This window comes from Zea mays, chromosome 10, assembly GCF_902167145.1.
Source record: "Zea mays cultivar B73 chromosome 10, Zm-B73-REFERENCE-NAM-5.0, whole genome shotgun sequence".
NCBI lineage: Eukaryota > Viridiplantae > Streptophyta > Magnoliopsida > Poales > Poaceae > Zea > Zea mays.
This window is the reverse complement of record NC_050105.1, coordinates 117,328,166-117,339,560: the sequence shown is the minus strand read 5'-3', so window position 1 is coordinate 117,339,560 and position 11,395 is coordinate 117,328,166. Positions and strand designations below refer to the sequence as shown.

The 11,395-nt window shown below is 44.9% G+C and overlaps 1 protein-coding gene across 1 annotated transcript; it reads right to left on the bottom strand.

Annotated features, from left to right (window-relative positions):
- Nucleotides 1–1,340: 1,340 nt before the first annotated feature.
- Nucleotides 1,341–10,396, bottom strand: LOC103642743 (uncharacterized). The gene is made up of 5 exons (XM_023301188.1): nucleotides 10,384–10,396; nucleotides 9,542–9,635; nucleotides 2,193–2,349; nucleotides 1,906–2,088; nucleotides 1,341–1,589 (listed from the first exon to the last, which is right to left on the bottom strand). Exons 1-5 carry the CDS (start codon nucleotides 10,394–10,396, stop codon nucleotides 1,497–1,499), a joined length of 540 nt encoding a protein of 179 aa, XP_023156956.1. The 3' UTR covers nucleotides 1,341–1,496.
- Nucleotides 10,397–11,395: the final 999 nt, after the last annotated feature.

Here is an 11,395-nt window from a genome sequence, read left to right as displayed (position 1 = left end):
ACACCCCCATTGTACACCTGGATCCTCTCCTTACGCCTATAAAAGGAAGGACCAGGGCCTTCTTAGAGAAGGTTGGCCGCGCGGGGACGAGGACGGGACAGGCGCTCTCTTGGGGCCGCTCGCTTCCCTCACCCGCGTGGACGCTTGTAACCCCCTACTGCAAGCGCACCCAACCTGGGCGCGGGACGAACACGAAGGCCGCGGGATTTCCACCTCTCTCACGCCCGTCTCCGGCCACCTCGCTCTCCCCCCTTCGCGCTCGCCCACGCGCTCGACCCATCTGGGCTGGGGCACGCGGCACACTCACTCGTCGGCTTAGGGACCCCCTGGTCTCGAAACGCCGACAAGGCTTTAGTTTATATATTAATGCTTATTAGGCTTGTCCCATATTTATCAAATACAGAATAAATACGGGTTCAATCCGGATCAAAACGGGATCCCGCAAAAACGGATGGAATAAACCCTCTCCCGTTTCCATCCTGTTTCCATATTTTTCCGTAAATACGAAAACGGCCGGGTCAAATGTAAAAACGGTATGGGTCAGGACGGGATTTTACCCGTCCGTTTTCAACCCTAGCTAAGGATATTGCCCTTGAACTCTAAACACTAGATGTGTGAAACTTAAAACATATTACCTTTGGGATTTGATTAACTCGTCATTAGGGTAGGTCTTCTTCTCCCTGTCAACTTTGATACGCTGACAACGGGCTCACATGAGACTTGAATATAGGGTTTATTCCCTTATTACTACAACTTTTTATGCCTTCTGTGACATTATGAATACATCACTAACTAGTGTTTACTTGTCACAAGTTGTGTTTTGCTGACGCTATTGTGACGAAAAGGTCATCGTCACAGATGGCGCGTGTTAAATAGACTACAATGACGATTATCCAAAAATCATCATAAATTTTATGACGTACACTAGATTCGTCACTAATTCTATGACGCTCTATTTCGTCATAAGTGCCTCCAAAAACATCACAATTTGTACCGCCATACATTGCCATATGGCTAATGGTGATGACATGAGAAAAGCTTTATGACAAAAACATTTGTCATAGATTTGATTATGTGGCAAGCCACGTGGGAAATTTGTTGTGACAAAGAATTTTGTCTTAAATTGGTGTATGATGGCTGCTGGCGTGGCAATGCATTTGTGACGAATATTTTTATCATAAAATGTGATGACGTGGCAAGTGATGTGGCAAAGCATTTGTGACAGATACAATCGTCATCTAAAGGAACACATCATATGAATTCATATCGTCAGGGAATATTACACATCACAACCAAAATATTGTATAAGTTTGTTCAACACAAATATTTCATCCCACAGAGAATCGTATAACTTCAAAACATATATATGTAAATCCAATAACTTTAACTCAAAGTATTAAACTTTAAGTATAATTAAAAATAATCCTATAACTTCAAATTCAAAGCTACTATAACTAGGTACTATAGCAGCCATAAGGATGCAGGTACTATAGTGGTCAAGCAGACGTAAGATCGAAACACTTGGCCTCGATTGAAGCATAATAGTTGACGAAGGAAGTCAAGAAAGTGTTCATGCTAAAAATTGAAACCTGCAACCAGTAAACACCAATAATAAAACATTGAAATACACAGCAAAATTTATTAGGCAAATTTAAACAGTTAGATCTTCGTTCACATCCTTGTAAAGAATGAAATATATCTACGCCTTAAAACATGTGGGCATGTGAGAATTGGTGTTGATTATTGGAGGTGTTCCTACCTAGCTTGAGGACATGGTGGTTAGTGAGGATAATGCAGAACATAGACACAATCTAATTCATGATTCATTATTGACCATTCGCGGCCTACACCGGAGGAGAAGAGGGCACAGACCCGGCTGGCTGGCTTGAGCTAGCAGCAGCTCACCTTGGCGAGCAGCTCCTGCACGTCGGCGCCGGCGCTGATGAGGAGGTAGCAGAGGGCGAAGGAGACGAGGGAGAGCGAGATGGAGATGGCTAGGTACGCGCTGCCGTACTTGGCCAGGAGCTCCTTCGCTGTCCGTGACTTCTTCCCCTCGGCTCCCTCCTCCTCTTCCTTGGAGTTGAACACCTGCAGCCACTAAATATTCTGCGAGTGCGGTACAAATTCGTTCAGCTCACATGTGCTTCGGAGGCTGAAAGGGGTTGCTGCCTCGTTCGGTGTCCCTCGCTTACTTTCCAGAGGCCGAACTCGAGCCCGTATTTTTCTGTAATCTCCTCAGCCGTCTTGGCCTCCCTCTCCTTCGTCTCTTGCACGACGCAGACCGGCCGCCGCGTCCGCCGGAGGGACCGAGAGCAACAGGCGAGGGTGCCGCACTGGAGTTGGAGCTGCTGTTAGGATTTATGGGCTTGGCCCAATTAAGAATTTCTAATAAATCCCAGAAAAATCTCAAAAGTCCATATAAGTGGATGGCTAAGGGATAAGTGGAACCAATAGCACCATATTGCTAGTTCTTGTGTAGTAGAGCTAACTTAAATATGGAAGCCTCACTCACTCACCAAGTCATGAATGAGAGGAGAGAGTGTGGAGAGCCACACGCGCGCGCTCGCTCGCCTGACCTGGGCGGGGCGAAGGGCGCGGGCGCACGACATGCACGTGAATGGTCCGTCGAAATCCGGCCCCTCGCCTTGCGGGGGCGCGACTATCTAAGGATAATGGAAAGTCATCAAGACATGTCAAAAGACGATTGAAGTCTGTCAGAAAGTTGAGTGACTTATATTTCAACAGATAAAAATCTGGCAGATCCTTTTACCAAGGGACTACCACGTAATGTGATAGAAATCGCATCGAGAGAGATGGGTATGAGACCCGAATAAAGTTGTCATGGTGGAAACCCAGTCTATGTGATCGAAGATCCCGTGAATTAGGTCCTGGGAAGAACAAGCCATTGGTGAACTGAGGAGAGTAACCTTTGACCCTCTCTAAGTAAAGATGCAATACTCTCAAATGCTGTAAGGCAGGTTGGCTTTGTGCCTTAATGTGTTCTGTTGGCTTGTATTAGCGAAGATGTTGTCCTGCAGAACATTCTTTGAAAGAACACACCTATATGAGTTAGACTGTCTAACGTCGCAGTCTATGAGATTTGGGTGATCTCTAGTAAACTTATGAAGAGACCTTGGAGTACGACGTATATGCTCCACCCGAGAAGGGGACTACTGGTAGCCAAGTACTGGTCATGACTTCAAGTGAAACCCATCCACACAAAACTTGCAATTCAAGGCATAGTCCATTGTCTAAGTTGTGGGTTGGTGTAGCTTGGAGTTCTAGGCGGAAGTTCAACTTAACAGTCTCTGCTGAAAAACTAGTATATTAAACAGTAGTGAACAGTGGCGAAAACTGCAGATGGGCATTTGAGATCTGGTGGGGGATTGTTAGGATTTATGGGCTTGGCCCAATTAAGAATTTCTAATAAATCCCAGGAAAATCTCAAAAGCCCATATAAGTGGATGGCTAAGGGATAGGTGGAACCAATAGCACCATATTTCTAGTTCTTGTGGAGTAGAGCTAACTTAAATATGGAAGCCACACTCACTCACCAAGTCATGGATGAGAGGAGAGAGTGTGGAGAGCCACACGCGCGCGCGCGCTCGCTCGCCTCGCCTGGCCGGGGCGGGGCGGGGCGGGGCGGGGCGAAGGGCGCGGGCGCACGACATGCGCGTGAATGGTCCGCCGAAATCCGGCCCCTCGCCTTGCGGGGGCGCGACTACCTTTTGCCGTTTGATTTTTTGGTTTCTTGGCTGTTACGCTTATCCTAACCGATCGCTATAAAATCTCAACTGATTGCGAGATTTTCGTGGGCGGATAAGCACGGGGGGTCGCGGACTCGGCCCTATAAAAGGAGCCCAGCATCCAGCCTCCAAATCATCCCAGATCCCAGTTCGCTTTCGCCTCTCTTCATAGCTGAGCCGCCTTTTAGTTCCCTTCGTCCCGACCGCAGAGGTGCATCTGCGATCAGGAGAGCAGGTCTCCGGAACCCTTCGTCTTTTGGATCCTGCACCAGGAGAGGGCGAATAAGGTTTTTGGGAAGCGTCTTCACGCGACTGCTCGTGATCTTCTGACATCGTCGACCCAGCTGATCCTAGCGCGCGCCAACAATCAGTAAGTATAATCAGTACGCATCATCTGATTTGGCTTTTATTTCAGTTCTTCTGATTTGGTCATGATTTATATTCGGAATTTAATTTGGAATTTGTCTAATTATTCAACAATCCAAAAACCTTATTGTAGACAATTTCCTAGTTTTTCTATGGCTGCTTTTGCCGACACGCTGAAGCCAGAAAAGTTTAATGGTATGCACTTTAAGAGATGGCAAGTCAAGGCCACGCTCTGGCTTACTGCTATAAATGTCTTCCATGTTAGTAAAGGCAGACCTGAGGGTCCACTGACTCCTGAACATGAGAAAGAGTACGACCATGCCAATACTATGTTCACGGGAGCCGTTCTTAGCGCCCTTGTTGACCGTCTGGTTGATGCGAATATGCAGTACACAGACGGGAAAGAGTTGTGGGATGCACTTAATACTAAGTATGGTGCATCAGATGCTGGCAGTGACCTGTATATCATGGAGAGCTTTCATGATTATAAGATGGTTGATAATCGCTCTATTGTAGAGCAAGCTCATGAAATACAGTGTATAGCCAAGGAGCTCGACCACCTTAAGATAGTCCTTCCTGACCGATTTGTGGCTGGGTGCATTATTGCAAAGTTGCCTTCTACATGGAGGAACTTCGCCACAGCTCTGAAACATAAGAGACAGGAGATATCAGTTGAAAATCTGATAGCGTCTCTGGATGTTGAGGAGAAAGCTCGGGCTAAGGACACGGGATCTAAAGGAGGCGAGGGCCACTCCAGCGCCAACATGGTTCAAAAGAACCACAACAAGGGCAAAGGAAAGCCAAAATCTAACAAGCCCAACAAAACTACCAACTTCAAGAAGAAGAAGAACAAGGCTGAATTGACATGTTTCGCATGTGGCGAGGCGGGTCATTTTGCCAAGGATTGTCCCGATCGAGCGGATCGCCGTGGCAAAAAGGGCAATGTCAACACAGTGGTCGCTAGCAATGAGGAAGACAAAGGGTATGATAATTTACCTTTCATCTTCTCAGTATTCCAATCACCTAGCTGGTGGCTTGATACTGGTGCTAATGTTCATGTGTGTTCTGACATTAACTTGTTCTCTTCTTATCAGGGCGCCCGGGATTCTTCCGTGCTAATGGGGAATGGGTCACATGCTTCTGTTCATGGCACTGGCACGGTGGATCTGAAGTTTACTTCGGGAAAGATCGTGCAGCTGAAGAACGTGCATCATGTCCCTTCTATACACAAGAATCTCGTTAGCGGAACCCTTCTATGTAGAGACGGGTTCAAGGTTGTTTTGGAGTCCAATAAATTAGTTGTGTCCAAGTCTGGACAATTTATTGGTAAAGGCTATGATTGCGGAGGCTTGTTCCGCTTTTCTTTGTTAGATTTCAATAATAAGTCTGTGAACCATATTTGTGCTAATGTTGATGATCTTGCGAGTATTTGACATTCTCGTTTGTGTCATATTAATTTTGGCTCTATGTCTCGGCTTGCAACCATGAGTTTAATTCCGAATATCACCATAGTCAAAGGTTCTAAGTGCCATAGTTGTGTGCAGTCGAAGCAACCTCGAAAGCCTCATAAGGCTGCTAAGGAGAGACACCTGGCACCGCTAGAACTCATACATTCTGATCTTTGTGAGATGAATGGTGTGTTGACAAAAGGTGGTAAGAGATACTTCATGACATTGATTGATGATGCGTCTAGATTTTGCTATGTATACTTGCTAAAAACTAAAGATGGGACTTTAGACTACTTTAAAATCTATAAGGCTGAGGTAGAAAACCAACTAGAGAGAAAGATCAAACGTCTTAGATCAGATCGTGGTGGCGAGTTCTTTCTCAAAGTCTTTGATGATTTCTGTGCAGAACATGGCATTATTCATGAGAGGACTCCTCCCTATTCACCCGAGTCAAACGGGATTGCTGAAAGGAAAAACCGTACGTTGACTGACCTGGTGAATGCCATGTTAGACACTTGTGGTTTATCTAAGGCATGGTGGGGGGAGGCAGTCCTGACTTCATGTCATGTTCTGAATAGAATTCCTATGGGCAAAGAAGAGAAAACCCCTTATGAGAAGTGGGTTGGGAGAAAACCATCACTTTCATACTTGCGCACTTGGGGTGCATGGCGAAAGTCAATGTACCAATTAATAAAAAGCGCAAGCTTGGCCCAAGGACAGTGGATTGTGTCTTTCTTGGATATGCTTCGTGTAGCATAGCATATAGATTTTTAGTAGTTAAATCTGAAGTTCATGATGTGTATGTTGATACTATTATGGAATCACGTGATGCTACTTTCTTTGAGCATATATTTCCAATGAAAGACATTCATAGCAATTCTAGATACTCTTCTGAGATAATTCCTGAACATAATACACCTATTGAGAGTTTTGAACAGCCACATGAAATTGTCCTAGAGGAGGATGACAATGATGCTCCTAAAAGGAGCAAGAGACAAAGGGTTGAAAAATCCTTTGGTGATGATTTCATTGTGTACCTTGTGGACGATACTCCTACTACCATTGCAGAAGCATTTGCATCTCCAGATGCAGATGATTGGAAAGAAGCAGTTCATAATGAGATGGACTCTATTCTTTCAAATGGTACGTGGGAAGTCACTGATCGACCCTATGGATGCAAACCTGTGGGTTGTAAGTGGGTGTTTAAAAAGAAGCTCAAGCCTGATGGTACAATTGAAAAGTACAAGGCTAGGCTTGTGGCTAAAGGCTATACTCAGAAAGAAGGAGAAGACTTCTTTGATACTTACTCACCTGTTGCTAGAATGACCACTATTCGAGTACTACTTTCTTTGGCTGCCTCGTATAGTCTCCTTGTTCATCAGATGGATGTAAAGACAGCTTTTCTTAATGGAGAGCTGGACGAGGAAATCTATATGGAACAGCCTGATGGATTTGTAGTAAAGGGTCAAGAAAGCAAGGTGTGCAAGTTATTGAAATCTTTGTATGGTCTGAAGCAAGCACCAAAGCAGTGGCATGAGAAGTTTGACACGACTCTAACGTCTGCAGGCTTTGCCATTAATGAGGCAGACAGATGTGTATATTATCGCTGTGGTGGGGGCGAAGGAGTTATATTGTGCTTATATGTTGATGATATATTGATATTTGGCACAAACATTGATGTGATCAATGAAGTCAAGTCTTTTCTATCAAAGAGTTTTGATATGAAAGATCTGGGAGAAGCTGATGTGATTCTAAACATCAAGCTGATTAAGGCAGATGGTGGGATTACTCTCTCGCAATCTCACTATGTTGAAAAGGTTTTGAAGCGATTTGGCTTCTCTGAGTGCAAACCTTCTCCAACACCTTATGATCCCAGTGTGACACTGCGAAAGAACAAGAGAATTGGTTTAGACCAATTGAGATACTCTCAGATTATCGGTTCACTCATGTATCTTGCTGGTGCAACAAGGCCCGATATCTCGTTTGCTGTGAGCAAATTGAGTAGGTTCATGTCAAACCCCGGGACTGATCATTGGCATGCACTTGAGCGGGTTATGCGCTACCTGCAAGGTACAATGAGTTATGGAATTCACTATTCTGGTTAGCATGCAGTACTTGAAGGATATAGTGATTCGAACTGGATATCTGATGCAGACGAGCTTTATGCCACCAGTGGTTATGTCTTTACTATTGGTGGAGGTGCGGTATCATGGAGGTCATGCAAGCAGACCATTTTGACGAGGTCAACCATGGAAGCCGAGCTAGCTGCACTTGACACAGCAACCGTTGAGGCAGAATGGTTGCGTGAACTCCTGATGGACTTGCCGGTGGTTGAGAAACCAATACCAGCTATCCTTATGAACTGTGACAATCAGACAGTGATTGCTAAAGTGACGAGTTCTAAGGATAATGGAAAGTCATCAAGACATGTCAAAAGACGATTGAAGTCTGTCAGAAAGTTGAGAAACACCGGAGTTATAAGTGTGACTTATATTTCAACAGATAAAAATCTGGCAGATCCTTTTACCAAGGGACTACCACGTAATGTGATAGAAATCGCATCGAGAGAGATGGGTATGAGACCCGAATAAAGTTGCCATGGTGGAAACCCAATCTATGTGATCGAAGATCCCGTGAATTAGGTCCTGGGAAGAACAAGCCATTGGTGAACTGAGGAGAGTAACCTTTGACCCTCTCTAAGTAAAGATGCAATACTCTCAAATGCTGTAAGGCAGGTTGGCTTTGTGCCTTAATGTGTTCTGTTGGCTTGTATTAGCGAAGATGTTGTCCTGCAGAACATTCTTTGAAAGAATACACCTATATGAGTTAGACTGTCTAACGTCGCAGTCTATGAGATTTGGGTGATCTCTAGTAAACTTATGAAGAGACCTTGGAGTACGACGTATATGCTCCACCCGAGAAGGGGACTACTGGTAGCCAAGTACTGGTCATGACTTCAAGTGAAACCCATCCACACAAAACTTGCAATTCAAGGCATAGTCCATTGTCTAAGTTGTGGGTTGGTGTAGCTTGGAGTTCTAGGCGGAAGTTCAACTTAACAGTCTCTGCTGAAAAACTAGTATATTAAACAGTAGTGAACAGTGGCGAAAACTGCAGATGGGCATTTGAGATCTGGTGGGGGATTGTTAGGATTTATGGGCTTGGCCCAATTAAGAATTTCTAATAAATCCCAGGAAAATCTCAAAAGCCCATATAAGTGGATGGCTAAGGGATAGGTGGAACCAATAGCACCATATTGCTAGTTCTTGTGGAGTAGAGCTAACTTAAATATGGAAGCCACACTCACTCACCAAGTCATGGATGAGAGGAGAGAGTGTGGAGAGCCACACGCGCGCGCGCGATCGCCTCGCCTGGCCGGGGCGGGGCGGGGCGGGGCGAAGGGCGCGGGCGCACGACATGCGCGTGAATGGTCCGCCGAAATCCGGCCCCTCGCCTTGCGGGGGCGCGGCTACCTTTTGCCGTTTGATTTTTTGGTTTCTTGGCTGTTACGCTTATCCTAACCGATCGCTATAAAATCTCAACTGATTGCGAGATTTTCGTGGGCGGATAAGCACGGGGGGTCGCGGACTCGGCCCTATAAAAGGAGCCCGGCATCCAGCCTCCAAATCATCCCAGATCCCAGTTCGCTTTCGCCTCTCTTCATAGCTGAGCCGCCTTTTAGTTCCCTTCGTCCCGACCGCAGAGGTGCATCTGCGATCAAGAGAGCAGGTCTCCGGAACCCTTCGTCTTCTAGATCCTGCACCGGGAGAGGGCGAATAAGGTTTTTGGGAAGCGTCTTCACGCGACTGCTCGTGATCTTCTGACATCGTCGACCCAGCTGATCCTGGCGCGCGCCAACAATCAGTAAGTATAATCAGTACGCATTATCTGATTTGACTTTTATTTCAGTTCTTCTGATTTGGTCATGATTTATATTCGGAATTTAATTTGGAATTTGTCTAATTATTCAACAGCTGCTGCGGCTGCAGCAACCTGTGGGTGCAGCGCTGCCTAGCCGTTGCCGCCGGAAGGAGTAGAGCCGTTGCCGCCGTGGTTTGGGCGGGGATGGCTGGGACTGGGAGTGGAATTGGTAGGAGCAGAACGATTGAACAAAGCCGCGAACTTGTTGCTGAAGCTGAAATGCATTTGGGCCTCTGCGTTTCTGGGCCTCGAGGCCTCAAGAGTGGCAACGTGAGGTGGAAGAAGGGCACATGTTGCCTGTGCGCTGAGCCACGGAGTACCAAGAACCAGCATAAATTGGGCCTTTTGCACCTGCACCTGGCCCCGAAGGAAAAATATAAGGATGAGCTCCTTTGTCCTTGAAAAAGTTGGAAACTCAACATCAAACACAGATTTCTAGCAAGACCCTTTCTCCCTTTCTCTGATAAATACTTGTGTATCTCATTATATTAAAAGCCAAAAATAGGATCTACAATGCAGTAAAAAAATGTACTATGTTTTCAATAGTTCTTTCAAGAAAAATAGCATTATGCTTTTTGGCACTTGAAACACTTCTAAAAATTTGGAGCAAACACAAACTAAATCATTCTATGCATTTATGAACTTCTAAAGATGGTTTCAATTGTTTGATATTGAGTGCCATTCCTGTCGAAAACACCTAAAAGGTGTGGGCTCTATTGAGGTACCTCTTTAAATGGATCCAGTCACTCACTCTAATGTGTATTGAATAGTAAAACGAAATATCTTGGCTTGTACTTTTGTTTTTAGTCCTTGTATTTCACTTTTCTCCTTTTTATCGCTCTATGTAAGCACTTTATTCATTTTTTTGTGGCCATCACCATTCTTTTTTTATAGTCACCAACCTTTGCTCAACATTTAGACGTGGACTTAAACTTATCTTATTCACAACCCTTAGAGTACTAGTTGTCTCAAATACCAAAAACATACGTGAAGCTTTTAATCTCTTTTTCTTTAATCGATGAAAACCATAGAAAAGACAAGAATTTAAATATTGAATTGATGTTAGAATTATAGGCATTTTCCGTATTATTTTAATTCCATAAATCAACATTATGATGATGACATATAATAAATAATTAACCATAGAAATTATGATCTCAAATTGATCCATACCAGTATGAATCAAGAGAACATAGAGCATGTGAATTATATAAATCATATAAATACGATAAACATGTATACTGACTGAACAAATGAAAGTAAACAGATAGAAACATAAATAGCATGACTGTAAAATTAAAACAGACAGATCTATCATATTATAATAAGACAGAACAGATAAGATAAAATCATTCGTAAATATGAAACATCATAGATGAAAATATGAAACATATATAATCTCCAGAACACAAAACAGTAAGTAAATAAACTGATCATACCCTCCTATGCGCTCTGATGATCCAGATCCTTGGCCAGCTTCCTTTGTCATGTTGAAGATGTTTTGGGCAGTCGCGTAGACGCTCCCCAAAAACCTAATTGCCGATCCCCCGTGCAAGGTCTCGAACGGCACCGGCTTCGGAGGCACCTGCCCTCTCGCCTCTCTGTGCGCGCAGAGCCACGAGATGGAAATACCCTCACTCGGCGGCTGAACTGTGATTCTGAAAGTGTTTCTCGCGTGTACCGAGTGACAGGGGTGCTCCTCTATTTAACCTCTCGCAGAGGGAAGCTGAAGGAGAAAGGTCGCCGAGTCACGCCAAGAGTCGGCCAGCTCTAGCCGAGTTATGCCATGAGTCGGCCAGCTCTTACCGAGTCACGCCATGAGTCGGCAGCTGAAGGAGAAGGGTCACTCGGCTGGCTGACGAAGAGACAGGGTCACTCGGCAGACGAAGAGACAGGGTCACTCGGCTGACGTAC

Coding starts and splice junctions, on each gene's coding strand:
- LOC103642743 (XM_023301188.1), bottom strand. Junction 2,350..9,541: donor ACCCACAGGTTGCTGCAGCC/GCAGCAGCTGTT, acceptor TAAATCCTAACA/GCAGCTCCAACTCCAGTGCG. Junction 1,590..1,905: donor TGCAGGAGCTGCTCGCCAAG/GTGAGCTGCTGC, acceptor TACTGGTTGCAG/GTTTCAATTTTTAGCATGAA.